Genomic DNA, 24,435 nt, shown 5'->3' on the forward strand with positions numbered 1-24,435 from the left:
TGCTACTTAATGCCAATCATTATACTGAAATGGAACACTTGCTTACATGATACTGGAAAAACTTTTTATTACGCGGTGTGCAACCCTCAATTTCGCGAAATTTATATCCTGTGTGCATGTAGATTTCCAATAGGGATCACGATTTTCCCGTTTTGCCTCCGTTTTCCGTCACGGAGAACTTTATTTTTTCCATTCTCATGTTGCAGATATGACATCAAAAAAGAATAGGTCACACGCGGATCTAGTGCACTGGCGCCACTGGTAATCGGTTAGTGTTAGTTTATTTTCGTGGTCGTTGTACTGGTCAATAAAAGAAGAAAAGACCAATCTTTTGCTTTGTGCTTTCGTTACATATTTTAACCGATACGGCAAAGGAAAAAAAAAAAAGAAGGCATTTAGAATCTAAAGCAACTATCCTTCTTTTTATGTGAACTAAAGGCTGTATATGCACCTCACGTATAATCGTGTACAAACATGCGTGGTTGTAAAATGTTACAATGAGATACGTAGATAAGAATTTTTAATAAATGCTGTATGAAGGAAGTTGTATTATGCTCATAGCAAGAGCAAATGAATTACGTATTGAACTGTATGGGATACCAAAGGATTTATTAAAAACATGTGAATACATTTCTCTTGTCCGTATTTTAAACACGAGTAAAAGAAAGCATGTACTAAACATGAATGATTTGTTTATAGAATATAACCAATGGAAGCCTTTATACAGAAGGTCAAGTGTTGTATTATAACGATTTTAAATATGCATATCCGAAAGTAACGTAACAGCTACAGACAATATAAAGGTATGTTCTAGAACTATATATTTTCATTGTTTGGCGTTATCCAGACAGTGCGATGCTACAAAGAACTGATCGTTTTGTGGATGAACATTTAATAGCTCTTTTTGAAGCAAGATGTTCATGTTGTTACATATCATAATTTATTTCGGACTAGTCTCCGATTTATCATGTTACATAAGTTACATATTACTATTTCAAATAACCCGAAATTTTATTTTTACTTTGGAATTAATTAAATGTTAATATGTATTAAATGTATGATATTTGCTAGTAAGATTAATACACACAATTTCCTTTCTTAACACAAATATATTTTAATGTACAAACAATACAATTTATAATAACGGTTATTATTAATAGCAATTACAAGCAATGATTTATATACAACAATTTTATAAACTTACAAACAATTCTGACTAAAGTGAACATAAGTTATTTCTACGACATATGCGTATCTCAAGGAGATAGAAAATGAAATGAGTATTCATGACATTCCATATGAAGACATAGTGGTAAGAGCACCGTACATAACACTTATAGATTTCTGTTCAATCAGACTGCTAAAACGAGCATGGAAACCTTCATATTTGTACGTTAGATGTGTTATAGAAGGCACGCAGGAAAGAAGACTGTGTGTAGGCAATGACAACCTTACAGTGGAGCCTTTTGCAACTGAAGCTGCGCTGCACCATCGTCAAGATATGTGATTGTCAAATAGAGTGCGCCAGCCGTGGCGATATAGACTAAAATGATGTGGTGAGGGTTCAAAGTCGTTTTAATATAACGTGTTCAATATCCGCACTGATATTTGTTTACTGAGGACATTTCATTGTTATTCTAGATACTGCTATACGTCAAAACCATATTCTGAGGCTGACTTACTCGAATACTGAATTTGCGTTTTGATAACAATGCAAAAAGAACTTAAAATACTAAAGTCTTGTCAGTGTGTAGATTAACAAGGCCTAGTAGAATAATACACATACGTGACAGGAGTTATGCGCTGATTACGGCATACTGTTATTGTTGAACATCTGTTCATGAGATAAGTATGCTTTGCTAGTGTGTTGCTAATTTTCTTTGTAGTAAATGTTTCGTACTGAGAATAACGTAGACATAACATTTTTTATACCTACAGTATGAGGTTTAAATGAGATAACTATTTGCACGTGTAAGTGTAGTGCTTATTTAAACTAGTTTGTAGTGCTTGTTTGAACTACTTTGTAGTGCTTATTTAAACTAGTTTGTAGTGCTTGTTTAAACTAGTTTGTAATGCTTATTTAAACTAATTTGTAGTGCTTGTTTAAACTAGTTTATAGTGCTTATTTAAACTAGTTTATAGTGCTTGTTTAAACTAGTTTGTAGTGCTTATTTAAACTAGTTTGTAGTGCATATGAAAATATAAGAGAAGTGTCCAGCATGGAACTTAAAGTTTAAAATTAAAAACTGCGTTTAGATGAACCATCCGGATACAGGGGTTATGAACCATCCAGATACAGGGGTTAATTTCTTTTTCTGTTTTGATCATTTGAAAATGATTAAATGTAAAATTTATGACTAGGACGTTATTCCCAAAATATGAAATATATAAACCTCGTCACTTAGAATCTTCAAATTACACAGCCACGCGCATTTTATAAAACAGTGTGGCATGCGTAATATGCTTGCTCACCGAGAAGTTCGAAACTCACACAAACCTGTGCAAGTAAAGCTTTAATATAAACAAGTTGACAGAACTAACTACCCATTTTTCAGCATAATAAAGTTTGAAACTTTTCTGAGTAGCTACCTCGTAAATTGTACAAACATGGTCCATGAGATACGATTGGTCATTCAACTGTAAGCTACGTGACCTTCAGACTTGGAACTCAGGTTCACTTTTGCTCTTTTCACGTATGCCTTGAATGTATGTGGTATTGCACACTAAATTTCGTCAAAGGGAAGACTAGTTTGAATCGTTTACAAATAGCGATGTCTTAACCTCACGGCAACCTGTTGAACAGCTGGTTACGTGGATGTCGTGACCTGTAAATATAATTTCGGTCTCACCAAATATAAAAATAAACTTTAACACGGATATAGCGATGGGGGCTGTACGCATATAAAAAATATCTAAAAAGCAAAAGAAACAAACAAAAATGGGCGTATACGCGTAACCATATGCATACTAAGTTATGTAAAGAAGTCCCATGGCTCGCGGAGTACCGTCGACAATATGCGAAGTGCAAAAGCGATGAATATCACTCATCCATCGATCATGGTCCACAGAATATTACTGGCATTATTTACGCAAGTGGGAAAGTTAAGCGGTGTGTTACTTTTATTTATAACGTAAAACCTTTTGAGAAAAGCTAGTCAGGTTTTTAAAATCTGAGTGATAAATTATTGAAAATGTAGAATAACTGTTCTGACCGACGTGTCGGTTTGGTTTGATTTGTTTAGAATTTCGCGCAAAGCTACACGAGGGCTATCTACGCTAGCCTTCCCAAATTTAGCAGTGTAAGACCAGAGAGAGGGCAGCTAGCCACCACTACCCACCGCCAACTCTTGGGCTAGTCTTTAACCAACGAATGGTGGGATTCACCGATCATTATAACACCACCAGGGCTGAAAGGGCGAATATGTTCGAATTCCCGCCCCTCGGATTACGAGGCGAGTGCCTTAACCACCTGGCCATGCCGAGTCCTGACGTGTCGGTTAAATATGAAGTGTAAAACATTCTTATTTATTTTTCACGTACTTTCTCGTTTCATTCGTGGTTTATTCTTTACTTAATTCTCTCCTTGTAATGTGTTGATTCATAAATCTGGGCCCCGGCATGGCCAGATGGTTCAGGCGCTCGAATAATAATCTGAGGGTCGCGGGTTTGAATCTCCGTGGCACCAAACATGCTCGCCCTTTCAGCCGTGGGGGCGTTATAAAGTTACGGTCAATCCAACTATTCGTTGGTAAAAGAGTAGCCCAAGAGTTGTCGATGGGTGGTGATAACTAGCTGATTCCATCTAGTCTTACACTGCTAAATTAGGGACGGCAAGCGCAGATAGCCCTTGTGTAGCTTTGCAGGAAATTCAAAAACAAACAAACATAATTCTTGCAATGAACATACTTGATGAAGATTGGTTATAACAAAGTACGACTTGTAGCTTATTCGTGAATTTAAATTGAATCCGTAAGTTACTATACATGAAATACTTTGATGAAATTGCAACCTGTTAAAATCTCACTTTTTGTACCTATACGGCAAATACACAACTCTTAAAAATTATTGTTATTATAACCGGGGAAAAGTGTTTATTGTTTTTATTACGTTATGGAAATGTTTTAAAAAGAGGGTTATTCGATAACGAAGGAAATGTGAATACATAAATACGTAAAGCTGGTTAAATCAGTATAGTTATTCTCAGAAGAGCTATATTTTTGTAAAACTGTTACTAGTAGCCCAACCCTAGTGAATCCAATATAAACTAACCTGTCTCTATACACGCTTATGACATCCCAAATTGCGCGGCATATTTTGATCTAAACCCCTTAAGGCTCTCTCCTACAGGGGCGGCATCCTTTAAACACAAATTTGAAGGGCACACGACTGGTTATATACATATTACGGCAACTATAAAACTAAAACACGTAAAATTTGTAGAAAAACAAAAAGCTACATATCCAGTTCCCTTAGATAACGACTCCAGTTTTATATCCCAATAGACATAGAATCTGACAAAATTTAGGATCTCTAATCAAATTTAAGAAGCTTGGAAATATTTTTCTTTTCAGTTATAAAACTATTATATAAGTTACTATTTTCCACAAAATATGTAAATGCGAGATCGAACTTTAATTTTGTTCTCTTCAAAATCATCTATTTCTAATTGTTTGTTTGTTTGTTTTTAAGTTCGCACAAAGCTACTCGAGGTCTATCTGTGCTAGCCGTCCCTAATTTTGCAGTGTAAGACTAGAGGGAAGGCAGATAGTCATCACCACCCACCGCCAACTCTTGGGCTACTCTTTTACTAACGAATAGTGGGATTGACCGTCACATTATAACGCCCCCACGGCTGAAAGGGCGAGCATGTTTGGTGCGACCGGGATTCGAACCCGCGACACTCAGATTACGAGTCGAACGCCTTAACCCACCTGGTCATGCCAGGCCTCATAACTTTGGTACATAACAAGTTTGGTAACTCAATACCTTGGGTTGTAGCGACTACCTGGCACTTTGTCGAAAATGCATGTTAATTGATGAACAAATGTCAAAATATTACATTAAATAGGAAAGTTTAGTTAATTTTATCTGTAAATTGATTTGTTTTTGGAGTTAAGCACAAAGAGAGATCGTCATCACCACCCACCATCAACACCTCTTTGACTACTCGTTCACCAACGAATAGTGGAACTGACCGTAACGCCTCGAGAATTCAGTAACTGAGCGAGAGCGAATAGTCGTCTAATATTAATCAGTGATGTCGAGAAGGTCGAAACGTTGTTCGCTCTTCTACGTAAAATATTTTCTCAACCTAAACGAGCCGTTTTTGCATATATAGTAGTCTAATATTGTGTCCTTGGTACCGTATTTGCAGACGGATAATTGGGACCAGACTTCCTAAACTGGGCTCCGAAGTAAAGATTTAAGAATGGCTTTAGAAGATACACAATACTGTTATTTTAATACCTGATGTTTAATTTGTTCATTAAATATATATATTGCAATGAAAGTAAAGTTACTAAGTATTTGTAGGTTCAGTGAATAAAATGGAATGGTTGCTCAGTAAGGATGCGGAATGTCCTCTGGGGCTTATGTTCAGAATGTTTGGGAACTCCTGATATTGATATGTTGCTAATTATATGTTGAGGTATTTATTAAACCTCAGTACAGTAAGGACCTTCGCAAGGCCTGGTGATTAGGACCATCGTCTCACAATGTGCGTGTCGCGAGTTCGAATTTCATCCCTAAACATACTCACTTTTACAGCTGTAGGGGCATTAAAATGTTACGGTCTATCCATTATTCAATTAGGGCAGCCTCCAATCTTGTTTATCACTTCGAAATTAGGGACGGCTAATGCGGAATAGTCCTCGAGTAATTTACCTTATAACAAACTGCGTGAAATTTAACAAAATAACAACAACAACAAAGTATACATTTGACCTTGTTCTTCCTATCTTCAATTAAGCACCAGACATCATTAAAGTTCTAAGTAACACTTAAGCTTTACACCAGCGAACCTTAGAATTGCAAGTCTTTGTAAATATATTTTTATTAGTATGCCTAGTTTTATGCCTAGTTTGTTATCTTTACAGCTGTAATTGCCTTCTTTTCTATTATCTTGCTACTTCTGACTGTGATTAGTCACTTGTTATTCCTCTTGTTTCCAGTATTGAATCACAGTAATCTTTACTGTTAGATGGCACTATACACATTCTTCAAAATTATCTTCATAATTTGTTTTATTTTGCATTACTTCAAAATTAATTTTAATTTTATAGTAGTAATTATTAAACTTTTATGCTATATTTCTTTGGGATTGTGTCATGGTTTTGTTTAAAAAAATTAAAGCCAATTATTATATCCGTATATCCGTATATTTTAATAGTTATATTGTTTCATCTGAAGCTGATATCGAATTTACATGGTATAATTTATGCCCAAACCACTAATTTCATTAGGATCAATGATATTCTATGATGTTTCTAAAGCAATAATATTCTTTATTCTTTGAGTTTAACTTTTCGGTACTATAAATACCAAAGTGATGGAATTCTACTAAGTGTAACTAATGGATAATAGAGATGCTTCCTGCCTCTGGCTACCGTTAAAAGTTATGTATTATCCATTACTTTTAACCATTGTTAATATTTCAGATAAATGTTTATCCAAGCAGGTATTTGAAAGACATGCGGGAAACTTTAACTTACAAGTGTGAAACGAGTATTCAGCTACATCTGTTGTTATAAGAAGAAATTACCTTCAATCCACGCGGTTAACTTGTCTTCGATTGTGTTCAAATAACTTGGCGGTATCAGTTGGTTTCTGTCTAATTAAGTAGTCCCCCCCCCGTAGTTCAGTAGGATGTGTGATGACTTATAGTGCTAAAAACCGAGTTTTAATACCCGTGGAGGTTACATCACAAAGGAACCATTGTGAAGCTTTGCGCTTAACAAGAATTTAGTATTTACATATCGAAAACGTAGTGCCCTCTATTGACCATTGGCTTAGACGTTTGGATATTTACTCTTTGTTATCTTAATAAAACTAAGCTTACTTAGTGCTAAGTGGTGATTCAGCTCGACGGCATAAAGTTCTATTATAAAACAACAGCTGGGATACTCGTACCCCAAATTCATGATTAATGAAAAGTTATCTAAATACATGAAAAGTTTTTTCCTTTATAAATATATTTTTATAAAACCAAAACGCCCATAAAAACAGCAAAACATAAAATGTGAAACCGTAAATTTGCATGTATCTCCTCATGGACACATCAAACCTTCATGATAAATTCGGTGGAGATCCATTAATAGGGGCAAAGTAGTGGTGAAAACTCCCCATAAGTATTCTTATATCCACACCTTGTAAAGTATTTATAGGGACAGTACTGTTATATTTAAATAAATGATGCCAGTGCATTAGATCCGCGTGTGACGTGTTCATTACGCCATATCTGCACCTTGAGAATGGAGAAACATAGAGTCCTTCGTGACGGAAATTGGAGGCAAAACGGGAAAATTGTGACCCCTATTGCAAATCTCCATGTACACAGAATAAAATTTCGTAAATTTCAGGATTATACATCCCATAATAAAAACGTTTTCCCAGTATCATATAAGCAATAGTTCCATTATAGTATGATATTTATTGTAACAAAACCAATTTCTGTATGTTTTGTAGCTGTACACCATTACTTTACGAATTAAACCAAATAACTGCTTTCAAAGAAATTTTTTCCCTTAGTAAGTGAAACTACATGTTAATTGTTGAATATTTTATTCATTAGGCAGAAACACCTTCTACGATATATAGATGCATAGTAGTGATTTCAACCCAGTTATAATTTGGAGTGAGAACGCCCTTACTATATATGTGTGACTAAACGTTTGGCAAAATATTGTGTATTGCATTAGCTGGTTCAAAGGCTAGAATGGCACTATTTTTCTTATGTTTCTAAACAGATCTAAACATTATTATACAGACCTGAAAGCAGCAGAGTGGTGTCCGTTTTAGGTAAGAAGGATAAATAGATAAATCAAAAAAATATAAGGCCACTTAAATAGTTATTTTCCCGTTAATTTCTATTGTGATTTTTTCTAATTTCCATCAGTTCTTGCCCCCCTCACATAAGGTGCTTCTGTTGCTTATTAAATAAACTCAAGCAGCTAAATGTATGAACGGAAAATTAACACAAAACGCTATAAGCCATAAGAAAATATAACACAAAATATTAAAGGAAATTTGGCACGATACTTTGCTTTATGCATAAATATCTTTATTGTTCTGCAAGCTATACAAAACCGATAATTTTACTCTGTGGCTACGTATTTCATTCATTAACAATTAACTGCATGGTTTTACCTAATTTAATTTGAAAGACTTATTCATATGAAACACAGTTTGCGTATGTATTGAGTTATTTTTTATCGTTTAAAAATATCCCTAAGCAATGTGTAATTTGCAAACTTCGATATAATTTACTGATGTTTAAGATTTTTTCTTTTTCCGTAAATCCTTTTTAAAAACAAATAATGAGTCCTAATTTATATATTTCTATAACTGTATATTTATATTTATTTTATAGAACACTAAAACATTAGGTCAAATGTTAAGTTCTAATTCGTTAGAATCGTGAGTGACACCTATTGTAACTTAAATTTAAAAAACAAAAATCACGTTATTTCTGAAATACCGTGAGCTTGGAAGCTTTCGTTGAAAACATTTACTAATATTTGTAACTAGGGAAAATCAAGAGAGAACGAAGAGACGTATGGTAAGGAGAATTTGTTAGACGAACCACCAAAATAGACGCGCAGCAGAAGTAAAGTGATCTTACTGTCAACTACAGATACAAAAAAGGCAAACACAACAGACTGTAAGATGAACAAGTACACCATAATCTTGCCAATGGTGACAACTGGTGAAGAAAGTAAAAACCAACAGGTTTTACGTTTTAAAATCTTCCAGGAATCCTTGATTGCTTGAACGGTAACATATTGAGGAAGCCTTTGATAATTGGTGTTGGAGAAATAACAACTTGACATTTTGACAACTTAACATATACACTGCAAAAGTAACACCTTATTATTTGAGTGAGTTTATTACGAATACGATCAAATCCAGCAAATATATTCACTTACACGCCATATTACTTAACATCTGACTCTCAGATATACGAACTAGATTTCAGATAATCCAAATTTCTATTAAAGCGAGATAAATATTATGGGAAAATGGTCCAAAAGGTACTAAAATGACAGACATACTTGAAACCTACTAAAATGACAGACATACTTGAAACCTATTAAAATCACAGACATACTTGAAACCTATTAAAATGACAGACACACTTGAACCTACTAAAACGACAAACATACTTGAACCTACTAAAACGACAGACATACTTGAAACCTATTAAAATGACAGACGTACTTGAAACCTATTAAAATAACAGAAACCTATTAAAATGACAGACGTGCTTAAAACCTATTAAAATGACAGAATACTTGAAACCTATTAAAATGACAGACGTACTTGAAACCTACTAAAATGGCAGACATACTTGAAACCTATTAAAATGACAGACGTACTTAAAACCTATTAAAATGATAGACATACTTGAAATCTATTAAAATGACAGACATACATGAAACCTATTAAAATGACAGACATACTTAAAACCTACTAAAATGACAAACCTACATACTATTCAAAGGTAATTATAGATTTTCTTTACTCAACCAATTAAAATCTGCCGTTTATTATTATTTTGCAGTTAAGGAGGTTAACCTTTTTCGGTACATAGTGTTTCCTTATACAGGTTCTACAATGTGAAAATAATATTTGACGTCACTATATTGATAATGAAGATGGATCTCTAATACATGTAGTTGGTTCAAGCTATAATATTCTGTATATGGATAGAAGTCATGAAGCTTACATTGAAATATGATACTCAATGTAATAGATATTTCATCTAATATTTTTTGAAAACTTTTCTTTATTGAAATATAAGAAAAAAACTGAAAATCTCATTATGAACTCAGCATTTAATAGGTAATTAAGCAACTAATACACACACACATATTATTCGTTTTGGTTTAGTAGTTGCTAAGCGTAAAGCTACACAATGTATCATTTTTTCTCTGTCAAACAAAGGTATCGAAACCCGAATTTTAACATATATATATATATAAACAGCTTTTTGTATTAATAAATAAAATCTTATGGTACATACCAACGAATCCAAAAACTTGAACTTTAATTTTCCTTCAAACTAAACACTCAAATTTGTGCTAACAGATAATACGAATGTAATTCGAAAGCTCAAACTACTTATTTCAGTGGTCATGTGGTTAGATAGCTCAAACTACTTATTTCAGTGGCCATGTGGTTAGAGAGCTCAAACTACTTATTTCAGTGGTCATATGGTTAGAGAGCTCAAACTACTTATTTCAGTGGCCATGTGGTTAGATAGCTCAAAGTACTTATTTCAGTGGCCATGTGGTTAGATAGCTCAAACTACTTATTTTAGTGGCCATGTGGTTAGATAGCTCAAACTACTTACTTCAGTGGCCATGTGGTTAGAGAGCTCGACCCGTAATTTGAGAGTCGCAGTATCGAATCCCCGTCAGACAAAACATGCTTGCCCTTTCAATCGTGAGAGTGTTATAATTTCACGAGCAATTCTAGTATTTGTTGGTAAAAGAGTAGCCCAAGAGTTGGCGGTGGGTGGTCATGACTAGCTGCTTTCCCTCTTGTCATATTTTGCTAAACAAGGCATGGCTAGTGCAGATAGCCCTCGTGTAACTTCGCGCGAGATTAAAAACAAACAAACTTATTTTGATACACGCTAATTACGTAGTTTGTTATTTTCTTTTACCTGATTCTTTACGTAACTGAAGGAGGTAACCGTCAGGCAAAACTTTCAGACACATTAGTATTTCAAAAATTCCAGTTGGTGTTAAATAAGAAGGGATCATCTGCTAGCAGTAAGAAAACTCCCGTGTATTCACACAACTGCTATATTTTATCTAGGCTTAGTATCCGGTAACCAGGTGATGTTGTGCGTAAGATCCGTGTTTGCTTAATATTAGTCTTATTCTTACAAAAAACAGATTTGAAATAGACGCTAACTCTAAGTGGACTAATTTAAATTGATTAAAAATACAAAGATGTCTTTGAAATTTTAATTACTGTTTCATGATAGTTCTTCATGAAAGATAAATCAACACGAAAGCTGAGGTTGGAAATGCATTTTTTAATTTCCATCTATTTATTCAAGTGTGGTGCTATAGTGTTTTCTTTAGTCCAATTAGAAAACGTGAGCTGTTGATACGCTGAAGTACATTGACACATTATTGGCTCGGCTTAGCCAGGTGCTTCAGACACTCGACTCGTTATTCGAGGGTCTCTAGTTCGAATCCTCATCACACCAAACATGATCGCCCTTTCAGCCGTCGGGGGCGTTATAACGTAACGGTCAATCTCACTATTCGTTGGTAAAAGAGTAGCCTAAACGTTGGAGGTGGGTGGTGATGATTCGCTGCCTTGGCTATAGTCTTACACTGCTAAATTAGGGATGGCTATCGCAGATAGCCCTCGTGTAGCTTTGCGCGAAATTCAAACCAACACGCTATCATAATTTAGACAATTAATGTAATCCTCGAGGTTCTAAATAAACGATATTAATTAGTTTGAATGGATAAATGTTAACAATTGAAAAGTATATTTCGAACATTCTTGTCTGTCTCCATTGTTTTTCGGTGTTCCATGATCTAGCTCTATTGGATGTGGGTTCTAGTCATCGTTACTGAAAACACTCGCGATGTCAGCTGTAGGAGGGGTGTTATAATGTGAAGGTCCATCCCACTATTTATTGTTAAAAGAGTAGCTAAAAGCTGACAATAGTGTTGTTTGACTAAACTATTTTCCTTCTACTCTATCTTAAATTTGGGAAGCTAACGAAGATAGCCCTCAAGCAGCTTTGAGGTCATATAAAACCAAATGTGTGATCTGTTTTGTCTCTGAAATCTCACAACTGATGTGTGTATTATTTAATGCAGTGACAATGTTTCAGAATAATGAATATTTTTCGCCAACAAAGAACGAAAGTCAGTTATCTGAAAAGAAGAGAAAAAAATTCATTAACAATAAAACCATATGTTAATATATTTTTTTTTACTTACTTATTCACCTTTTTAACGATAATAAACTTTGTTTCATGGAGTACAATCATCCAGTGGAACAGTGGTAAGCTTAGAGACTTACAAGGCTAAACTCCTCGGGTGGACGCAACAAGTAGCTGAATGTGGCATTTAATAATCTGGTCCATATGCTTATAGCGGATTAAAACTGATTAATTTTTTTTTTTTTGTATCAAACAGAGGAGATATGAAGATTTGGAAACCGACAGTGACAGCAATTGGAAACGTCCCTGGTAGTGGTCCTAATGTCAAACCAGTTACCAAGACATCTCTGGCTGCAACCAAACAGGTATGATTACTTCGTAGGTAATGAAGATAAAATAGTTAATTTGTCATTTTATGTAGTTTTACAATAATTTACGAGGCTATTTTTTTCTGCGATCTTCTGGGTTATTTATGGATCATTGACAGACTGCTTAGCGCAAAATAGTTTATACCCAAATAAACACTATAAGAAACTGGAAAACATTTTTTATAATTAATGGAAACAATAGACAACACACTAAACATAAAATATATCAAAATAAATGGAAGAACTAACAAAGTATTTGCAACGCGAATGAGATTCCAACGAAAATATGAAATACAAGTTTGATGCGTGAAGTTCAACCAGAAGATTTGAGGTAATCTGAACAATTTCAACCAGAATTTGAGGAAAATGTGATAATGCAATGGCCAATGGTTTTGCCAAGCTATTCCATACTATAACTTTAATAAAAATTTAAAATACAGTTTAAAAGTTATTACAAAGTGCATAGTTTGCTATAACTTTAATAAAAATTTAAAATACAGTTAAAAAAGTTATTACAAAGTTCATAAATTTGCTATAACTTTATAAAAATTTAAAATACAGTTAAGAAGTTATTACAAGGTACATAGATTTGTATGAGAAAGCTTTTAATAAAGGTATAAAATGGTTTTATTATCAAAACATTGCCAGTATTTCATAAAGGCTATCGTTCAGTTCAGTTTTTTTCCAATGTCTAGTGCAGAGGGAAATGTTTATAGGTACTTTCAATGAGTAAGAAAAACAGCAACAACAAAACGTAGATATTCACATTTTATATCAAAGATTTGTTTGTGATTCTTCATATCATACCTTATGCAAAATGCCATTTAAATTATTTTTTTGTACAACAGAACAGAAAACTAAATATATGTATATTGCAGAAAAGTACGTTTATATAGAAACAGTTTCTGTGAAAGATGTACTATTATAACTAACTTCGTAAAAGACAGGGAAAAATACTAATGGAAAAATAAATAAAAAAACCGAAAAACTTATTAAGTTTGTGTGTTATCCTAAAACGTTTGTTTTGTTTGTTTGTTTTGAATTTCGCGCAAAGCTACTCGAGGGCTATCTGTGCCCATAACTTAGCACTGTAAGACTAGAGGGAAGGCACCTAGTCATCACCACCCACCGCTAACTCTTGGGCTACTCTTTTACCAACGAATAGTGGGATTGACCGTCACATTATAACGCCCAAATGGCTGAAAGGGCGAGCATGTTTGGTGCAACCGGGATTAGAACCCGCGACCCTATCTTAAAACGACCTTATAATTTACTTTTTTTCTTATATGTTCTTTAAATTAACAAACGGGGCCCGGCATGGCCTAGCGCGTTAAGGCGTGCGCTTGGTAATCTGAGGGTACTGATTACCATCTAGTCTTACACTGCTAAATTAGGGACGGCTAGCACAGATAGCCCTCGAGTAGCTTTGTGCGAAATTCCAAAACAAACAAACAAATTTATTATGATAATAGCTGTGTGGAATGTCTTTACTGAAATATAATTTTCATATCAATATTTTACCTACTAAATTTACAACAAAAGGAAACTAGCTGATGGATTGTTGCAATTCAGCTATTATAAGTTTTTATAATTTGCCTTTGACTGAAACTAAACATTATGCATTAAAGAGAGTAACCGTTTCATTTTTTTGTTTGCTATTCTAAGCATATCGTTTAAAAATTATCAACTATGTAGTGAAACATGATGTATGATAAATCAAGAGATAATAGACACTTTACGAGTTTTTCGTTTCGAGCGTCAACTGGTGGCAGAATATAGAACTGGGAAAAATATATTATAATTTTATTTGTTGATTGTTTGTTTTTGAATTTTGCGCAAAGCTATTCGAGGGCTATCTGCACTAGCCGTCCTTAATTTAGCAGTGTAAGACTATAGGGAAGGTAGATAGTCATTATCACCCACCGCCAACTCTTGGGCTACTCTTTTACCAACGAATAGTGGGATTGATTATCACATTATAACGCCCCACGGCTGAAAGGGCGAGCATGTTTGGCGCGACGGGGATTCGAACCCGCGATCTTCAGATTACAAGTCTTAACCCACCTGGCCATGCCGGGCATATTTGTTGATAAAATGTCGTATTGTTCCTCAGTGTCTTTTTAACAGAGTTTTGTTAATATGGCGCTTTCTAATCACATTTAAAAACTTGTGACCCAATACGTACATGAATATGGGATGAAAAATACCCTGGAACTGAAAGCACCATTTTTGTACTTGTTTAAAATACATGAAAATAAAATTTAATTTTACTTTAAAATTACTCTCTGATGATGAAGTTTACAATCAGTAAGATAGGTTGGCTATTATGTATTACAACAGTATAGCAAGACTCGCAGGCTTAGTTTAACGATATTTTCACCTTCTCATATGGGTCTTAAAGTTTTGGTATCATAGAGTCTTTAAAAATAACATATATGTTATAAAGGAGGTTTTATGGAACATTACGCGTTACGTGTACTTTTCAGAATCTTATCAAAATTCATTTATATATATTTTTTATGAAATATGACTTGTAAGTGCTAAAACTTTACATGTGTTCAAAGAATAAGAAGGTTCTGTTTTATATATATATCTATATAATCTCTTAAGGCACCTGGTATCACGTTCAGGAAATTCATCATTTTATGAATTTTAAGTATGATAAATACATTGATTCATTATATACACTTGTTACTTCTTACAAGCATTTCGGCCCGGCGTGGTCAAGCGTGTTAAGGCGTTCGACTCATAATCCAAGGGTCGCGGGTTCGAATCCCGGTCGCACCATATATGCTCGCCCTCCCAGCCGTGGGGGCGTTATGATGTTACGGTCAATCCCACTATTCGTTGGTAAAAGAGTAGCCCAAGAGTTGGCGGTGGGTGGTAATGACTAGCTGCCTTCCCTCTAATCTTACACTGCTAGATTAGAGACAGCTAGCACAGATAGCCCTCGAGTAGCTTTGTGCGAAATTCAAAAAACAAACAAACAAACATCGTGGCAGTTATACATTCTGAGGTAAAAGTAACTGAAGCAAACTTTATACAGTATTATCATAAACGTGTCTTGCATAAACATACACTGAGACAACTATAACTTAATGATACTGAAATGGCTAAGCCTCTTATTTATTGGATCTTATCCTAAGATTGCTGTAGGAAGATAATTGTGCGCTTTGTTGACTTTTGCCCTTCCACTACATTCCGTTCCAAACATCACACAGCAGAAGTGAAAACGTGTTTATCATGTTATCAACTGCAGTACTGGCATGGAATTATTAGATATAGAAAGAACATACATTGGGTTTGTGATAAGATATAATAAATACTGAACTCGCTCTTTAGGCACCAATGTTTACTTGTTTATTTTACGAAGTTTCATTACCAACCTTGATCCACTGTGGTTGTTAATTACATCCTGTGGTTTGGGCTTACTTATTTACCTCAGCATCTAAAGTGAGAATTTTAATGGTGCCTGATATCCTGTTGGTCTAGTTGCGATCATTTTTTGGTATGAAATTCAATTATCTGTTTTGCTCTAGAAAAATACAATAACGGTGATTATTAGTTACGGTAAAAGACGCTAGTTTCAGCGAGCTAGTAGACTGAAACACATAAAAGTACAGTTTATAACAAATCTTCGGCTTCAAATGAGGCACTTGATACAACTGGGTAAGGGTGAGTTGATGTAATTATATAATAGTTCTTAAATCACGATAACCATTTGTTTTACATAACTATCAGTTTGTTCCAACATAATAATTGATTTATTGATATCTGATAAAATTTGAGAACATTTAAGGATATGTCAGTTTAGTGCGGCTTTTAAGTTGTGATGGAAATATCTGGAGGAAATGTCACAGTTATGATTTTATTTGTTTAGGAGTCTCTTCACATCGGAAGTAAGCACAACGTGAGCGCCAAACCTTTCATAGCTGGACAGGACAGTCGGGTCCAAACTATTGTCAACAAACAGTACAATTCACCGGTGAATATCTACTCCATGAGCAATATTGCTGAGACCCTGTCGGCGCAGACCGAAGTCTTAACAACAGGCGCTAAAGGGTAAGGAGAACATGATATATTAGATGTTAGCACGTTCCATTTATAATAATATATTTATAGACAGATATTAGATGCGAGTTACTCTGTACTAATGATAGGCAAGGATAATTGCTTCTGCACAGTGATCGATAAAAAAGTACAGCACTATAAGATTAGTGTGTAAACTTAACAACTGTGTTTGTTGTTAGGCTTACCAGATGTGTTCGTACAAAATATAATACCAAAATGTTACTCATGACAGCCACTAAACTTTGCCTTACACTTGTTTGTTGTTCATGCTACAAGATGTGTAATTGATGTAACTCAACAAAGCCAAAACACCATATATTGTTTGTTTTAACTTCATCAGAAATTCTGTTCCAATAAAGAGTTAAAGATACTCTTTTGATGTTGGGGATGTAGTTATTTTCAGCCGCGGCATAGAGGCTCGTAGGACAGCTCTGAGTTTTATTTACTTTTCATATACAAACTGTTACCCCATAACTACGTCATCTCTTAACCGATTTGAGATCTAATTACAGTTTTAAATTTAGGAAGTCAAACTTTTTCGATTAATATAGCTGACAACGCTAAAAGTATCACAGATTAATTTATTCTAATCCTGGTAGCAGTGCGGTATGCCTGCGGACTTGTTTCTTTGTTTTTTTTAATTTCGTGCAAAGCTACTCGAGGGCTATCTGTGCTAGCCGTCCCTAATTTTGCAGTGTAAGACTAGAGAAAAGCAGCTAGTCATCACCACCCACCGCCAACTCTTGGGCTACTCTTTTATCAATGAATAGTGTGATCGACATTATAACACCCACACGGCTGAAAGGGCGAGCATGTTTGGTGTGACAGGGATTCGAATTCGCCACCCTCGGATTACGAGTCGAGTGCCTTAACCACCTGGTCATGCCGAGTCCTGCGGACTTACAGACTATAAATCGGGTTTCGATACCAATTTCAAGCAGAGCAAAGATAGCTCATTGCGCTTAACGTTTAATTAACCGACCAACAAATACAATTTAATTGGTATACGCGCGCTCCGAGCTTCATGTTGCTACCGCAAAAAATATAGATAAAAAGTACCACAGATTAATTTACGCTAATCTTGCCTGAAATAATTTCAAGTGCAGCGACTATTTGTGATTCCATATTGGTTAATATACAAATAATATTTACTAATATATTGCGAGTTTATAAAGAGTGGACAGTGAAAAGCATCACATGTTGATAGTTTACCAAAGTTTTGTTTAGTCTTAACTCAGAAAACCGTTTTTGCATTGAAAATATTTGAGATTTTCAAATTCTATATAAAAATTCATAGAAACTTGAGATTTTATTGCACGTTGCCAAATTTTCTTTAAACACTGTTTTTATATATACATTTTAGCCCCGTTAACTCAACAGTAAGTCTGAGAAGTCATCATGTTAAAATTTCTAAATCGGTAACCGAAGTGAACATGGATGAAGTAGCCCAATATGCAACTTTGCGCTTATCAACAAACATAACTTATTAAAATAACGGTTGATAAATTATTTTTATATCGTAAATTTCACGTTTAGTCTCCTGTTAAGAAAGGGTTAAGTCACCAAGTTTATAACTCTAAGATCTAGGGTTCGATTTTTCACGGTGGACACAGCAAATAGCGCAATGTGGCTTTGCTCAAAATGAAACTTCGCATTCAAAGTTATTATCTCAGTTTTGAACTAATGCGTCTAACGTTCGAGTTTACGAACTTTCTGACGTTCAAAGCGTAGTTATTACCGTAATGTTTACTATTTTAAATTATTTGAAAATTGAGAAACATGAATAAGATCCTTATAAATGGTAAAAGTGTCATCCATAGTTAGTATAATGATCAGTCCTCCAACCACTGCTCTTTGTGAAAATAAAAAAGTGTTCAAAACAAAGTGGAGACTGAAGATCTAGAACTCATAAATGTGACCGTAAAGACTGCTAGTGAAGAAATATATGATCCCTTATTTACCAAACTCACCCAGTTTCGAAATAAAAATTTTTGGATGCATAACTCATTTATAATCTTATTAAAAATTGAAACTACTCTACATCGCATTGTTTCTTCTAAAACGATTTTAGAATGGAAGGATCCAATATCAAAACTAGCACAATAAAATAAATTTTGTCACTTATTGAACCGTTTAAAAGTATGGCTGGGTAGTGACGTACCGGATAAAATTAGGTTTAGAACACAAGTGTAAAACAATTGCGTAGAAAACAAATGACGAAAAGCCTGCCAAATGTTACAACACATCTAACTGCTTTTCTCAGTGGCTACTGTGTGTTGTGGTTAATCGTAGGTGGTTAAATGTGACTACTGTAGTAATACGCGGTGTTCTGGTAAAATAGTTGTACTATTATCAATGTTCATGTGAATTTTGCTGACTAGAATATGTCGTGACTCAAGAAAAATATGTTGAAGTTTACTATTGGGTTTGGCTATAAATGTACTACATTTCCAATATGAAATGTGATGTACTGAACCTGAAGTATTGATCCTGCGGAAGTTAATATAGTGTTTGTATCATTCAGGACATGTATTTAATGTTCATTCAGTTTCACCATAATACACGTCATAATATGTTTCACAGGAAATTTGATATACGTTACTAATCCTATTCTTGGGCTGGATTAGATCTTTTGGATAAACTGAGTTTGAATTAAAGTTGTTCTGGGTCGATAAACAGTTATAACATTATCTACGAGGTTTTGAATCTGTTTTACTTCACCATGTAGTAACCTAAATTAAATTAGCAACTTGTAGCTCATTTAAAGTAGTTTAGTTTACTGTTTGGTGAAGTAAAACAAACTCAAACCTCATAGACTTTATATACACTTCACCATTATAAGAGGCCTGACTCAAGTAGTACTGATAAGCCTACAGAAAAGCGAAACTACAGTCTACAGTAGAAGATACGGCTAATCAAAGAATGCATTTACGCCTCTGAACAACAGATTGTCTTTTCAATTTCACCTCTGGTGAAAAAGAAAATAAATATTTAAAAGACATAAACACAAACGTTGTTCGCTCCTCTACATAGTGATTTCTCTATCCATACCATCCGTTTTTACATGTATATTTTTCTCTACAAGTAGATTTTCTCGTCAGCACTCTGTATAACCGTAGTTTTGTTCCAGTACAATGAAATATTACCAATAATTTCCACGGTACAGTTATGGAAGGTTTTCAAAATAAAATCTTGGAGATCTTCTCGTGCAAAATTAAGAACTATACAATATATGTGAATAACAAACACTTCCATGATTCTAGATAAAACATTTGGTACAAATATTTTGGGTCACCTCAATAATACTAGGAATCACATTGATTCACAGTAGAAATAATTTCAAGAAAAACTGTGTTTTTTAAATGTTTTGGTTCACGGTTAATAAAATAAAACTTTAAATACTGCAGCATATCTGGAGCCTCAGAATCTGAAAAAATACCTTTATTTTAATTTCCAACACCTTACATACCACATCTTTTAACTTATCAGTCTCCAAGGAAGTTCTTTGGCCTTCCAAATATATATATATAAAGAAGAATGAATGTCTGTCCATTAAGACCCATAGTTTGACATGATATTTAATTGTTTTTTTGAAGTGTACCACTAACGAATATACTTCCAATTCTGATACCTTGTATTCTATGAGGGCTCATAACGCTAAAATTAGGTTTTGATACCTGCGGCTGGCAAAGTTTTGCACTTAACAATAAATAAAACAAAACGTGTGTATTACAAGCATACGTTTGGAGGGAACAATGCAATTAAGTGTAGGTTTAATTATTAATAGAATTCAAATGAGTTATGCATTCCAGTAGGTGTGTTTTTGAATTTAATTAATTTTGCAACTAAGGAATCTATGGTTTGCTCAATGGTAGTATTGATGGATTCCAGAGTTGAGCTATTCTCACGAACTGATAAATTCCACAGTCATTCTCACGAACTGATGGATTTCAGAATTAACTCCTTCTTTTGCTAATATCTTTATGTTTTTATGATAAACAATGGTTGTAGAAGTGTTCACAGGTTTTTAGACCATTATGGGAGATATGTGGATGAAACTTTTCATATTCCAGGACCAAAATAGCAAACATAAAAATATTAAATTTACTGTTGAAAAATCAACGTTTTAGACACTTCTGATAATTTTTATATTAAATCTGAACGTGAAGTCCACCATAAAAAAAACAAAAACATTTACTGGGCTTCACTTGAAGTTTACAAATCATGATATATATGAACTTTAAAGGTTTTAGTTCTTCGTACGTACAAAATTTCAAGAATCTAATAGTTGCTGTTTTTTCATAAAGACTTTGGAAAGGTCAAGAATTTTCTACTTACGTATAATTGTTTTTTTCCTATTTACTTGACTGATCGAATAATTATTGACTATCTGAACCAATAAAACTAAGTAAGCGTAAGAAGTTCCAAAATGACCAGTCTATATAAACTTGCTATACATATCAGTAAATACTCTTTGTATGTTAAAAAATAACTTCACCCCAAACTTTATAGCATTTATCCGTATATGCATAACTATGACTTTTTTTTGCCCTTTAAACCAGGATGTTATCTACAATAGTTCTTCAGATATAAAGATCACATTTCTTCATTTAAAACATCAAATATAGTTTACGAACTTACTTAACCTTGTTACAAACAAGGTTACATTGTTTCTCTGACAAGAAAACTGCTGACGCCAGTGAAAGAGAATGCAATTTGAAGAACTTTAAATATATCAAGTGTACTGGAGCACGCCCTAGGTGAAGGTGACGTAGTAGACCATTCACATTATTTCAACAAGGACTAATGATGAACGAAGCACGTGCAAAAATGTTAGCTTACTCATCTATAAACTGGGGCTGAAAATTATCTTAAATTTGTTAGATCATAAAATGTTGTTTGTTTTGCAAATAAAACGATTTAAAATTGTACCAGATGAAAGAATTTAAAAAATGAAAACACTTTGAAGAAGATAACCATATAAATACTTCATCCATCGCAAATTTAAATTAGTGTACTAAAAACACAAATCAGTTCGTAAATGAATTAAGATGCTCAAGCCTATACTAATAAAAATGAAAACTGAACAGATTTCAATAACATCAATAGCTAATTAGGAAGTCAATTTTTTCCAGACACTTGTTTCATTCAGATTAACTCATAAGTGTTATAAAACAAGTTTCCATTCGTATATTATAACTTATGATGTACACAGGTAATGATATTTCCAGCACCATTCACACGGTATTCACGTGAAATACCAGTTTTCTCGTGTCTGTTATGTAGTTTAAATCATATTCGTTTTATTGATGTTAGGAGAGTACAGAACGTTTAGCACTGATAATTACCAACAGTTTTTGTATTTAAATACGACTTGCTTTTTAACGATTCTTTGTAATATAATAATTCTAAGTCTCGTTAAGATGTACTATCTAACTGATCATCTGATTAACATTTGGTATTTTTTTAGTCTTTAGTTATTATAATACAAATGACATGTCTTCAGTCTTCTCTTCTAGATGTCACTAAGCACTAAAATGGTTAGCATCATATTAGAACAAACTTTCAGTTTTATCTTTTAGTACTTTTAAGAAAAGTATTGATACTGGAACTGTTGGTTGTGGCGTAGGATTAACTTCATGAAGGGCGACCAGCCAATCAATAAAGACTCCGCTGTCTATAGGATGGTCCACGAAGAAGACGTCCCATCTGCTACAGGTGATGAAATGAACTTTCATGGAATACTCAGTCCCAACACTCAGTCACAAGCTTTTCGAAAGCTGCAAATGGCTTTAGATAGGGGTAAAGGTAAGTTTGTTCTGAACCAGAGGGAAACAAAAATATCTAAAGAAGCTACGAAAATAGTATATTTATTAATTACTTCGTTGATTACGAATTGGCATTTTATTATAAGTAAATGCCAGTATTTTATTTTCTCTTACAATATTTGTTATGTGTGCAAAACCAAACTTAATGTTATTGTTTTTATGTTGCATATACACTGCGGTATGCTGCTAATACTGTGTTCCTTTCATTCTGTTCTAAAGCCCAATTAAGAGATATTTGAAGCTTCCGTGGAAACCATTTGCAAAACTCGCAGTGTTATAATATTTATTAACGCGGATATTTAAACAAATAAAGCAAAAAGCTGACATTTGTTTATTCCTATTGTAAATACTGAATTATGTCCATGCTGTAGGAACTGCTACAATAAGTCAGACAAAACTTTAAGTGTGGAATGTATTGAAAGGAAAAAAAAAATATTTAGGTTGAAAAAGAGCTTTGATTAAAATTAATGCTAACGGTTATTTACAAAATAAGAAAACCAGATAAATAATTACATTTTACAATATAATTTATCTCAGATAAAGGCATACTTTGAATAGGAGTGAAAAAGGAATGTAACGTATTACATATTTTCATAAAAATTAATAATGAAACTATTACTAATGCACGGTATTGAACTGATTAAAAAACAAAAACAAAGAAAGTTAAGATTTATAATACAATACAAACATAAACTAAAGTAAAATACAATCAAAATCAGAATAATTTAAAAAAATACATTATTTCCTGTGGTAAGCCCCCACCAGTGATATAGTTGTGTGTGTCTGCGGACTTACAACACTAGAAACCGGGATTCGATATCAGTGATTGGCAGAGCACAGGTAATCCTCTGTGTTTAACTGCAAACAAATCAGTCCTGTGGTAAATCTATGAGATGATATTATTCTAAAGTTTATTATTTTAAACATTCTGAGAAAACTATTGCGTTTAATATCAAGCATATTTACTCTCAAAGATTTAAATGTTTTACTAATCCAGAGTATTGAAAGGGAACAGTAGTCATTGAACCACTCAGAGTTCTTCTCTTGTACGTGTGCTAAAAGCATTCACACGTTTTATTGGTTTGATAAGACCGTGTATACAAAGATGATTGGTTCAATATGTCACTTGGTCAATTAAAAAATAAGCAAAGAACGCTCAAATGACCATTATTATATCGACAAATATGAATCAAAAACAAATAAACAAATAATAAAAACATTAAAACTATCCCTTCCAAGCGTGTTTGGAATATATCAAATTTCAGTTGAGTTTACGATGTTTAAGTATCTTAACATGTATTTGAAATAAAATTATTTAAGTAATTTTAATATTTTATAAACAGTAACACCAATTTACATAAAATAAATCGTTAAAATTACTGGCAATTGCTGCCAGTACATGTGCAAACCAGCAGGAAAAATAAAAATATACTAAATTTTTATATATTTTGAAATTAAACATTCAAACTCTAATTTATATTTTTCTTATTTTTTGAGGTTATTTTTCTATATAGCACTTAGAACCTTCATACCGAGAAATTTGTCAATAGTCGCTTTAATATTCGATTTTTTATCAGCTTAATATTAATAAGAAAATTAAGAAACTTGACACGGTAGTTCGTGTGTTTGTCCTTGTTCATATTGACTAATTAATGGTCCTCATGCTGTTCTCACTGAGGTTTCTCACTTTTTCGTTATTCCCTCTGGTTCGAAAGAACTTTAACTAACACGCTCTTTGCGCAATTTCAATCCGACTAGATATATTTCCACTCGTAGCAGATATAAATGTCTACTGCCTATTTTTCAACTAATAACTGAATTTTAAAGTTGATCTTTCTTATCCAGAGGGAGCTAGTATACTATTTGTTGTACCTCTCTACCTGGCCTTCTTTTGTCTGACAGTAAGTCTTCTTTTTTTTGTTTCTTCTTTTAATATCTAAGCCTGCCTTCTTCCTCTTAGCTTTAGGTCTAAGCCTCGTCTAGCCAGTGGTAAGTTTGAAGTTTCCATATTCATATTAATTTTGCCCAATTTTTT

The 24,435-nt window shown here is 33.7% G+C and overlaps 1 protein-coding gene across 9 annotated transcripts in view; it reads left to right on the top strand.

The window, feature by feature from the left end:
- The window catches only part of LOC143255820 (PDZ and LIM domain protein 1-like), a 91,978-nt gene that overhangs the window by 25,317 nt on the left and 42,226 nt on the right, over positions 1-24,435 (top strand). For 5 of the 9 annotated variants that reach the window (XM_076512103.1, XM_076512106.1, XM_076512107.1 and 2 more), the window contains exons 3-5: positions 12,390-12,498; positions 16,382-16,563; positions 22,202-22,380. In XM_076512103.1, the coding sequence (XP_076368218.1) occupies positions 12,390-12,498; positions 16,382-16,563; positions 22,202-22,380 (470 nt within the window). The remainder of the gene's footprint in view (positions 1-12,389; positions 12,499-16,381; positions 16,564-22,201; positions 22,381-24,435) is intronic. The other 4 variants (XM_076512105.1, XM_076512108.1, XM_076512109.1 and 1 more) reach the window with 1 other exon arrangement.

The sequence above is a fragment of the Tachypleus tridentatus genome, chromosome 7 (genome assembly GCF_004210375.1).
Source record: "Tachypleus tridentatus isolate NWPU-2018 chromosome 7, ASM421037v1, whole genome shotgun sequence".
NCBI lineage: Eukaryota > Metazoa > Arthropoda > Merostomata > Xiphosura > Limulidae > Tachypleus > Tachypleus tridentatus.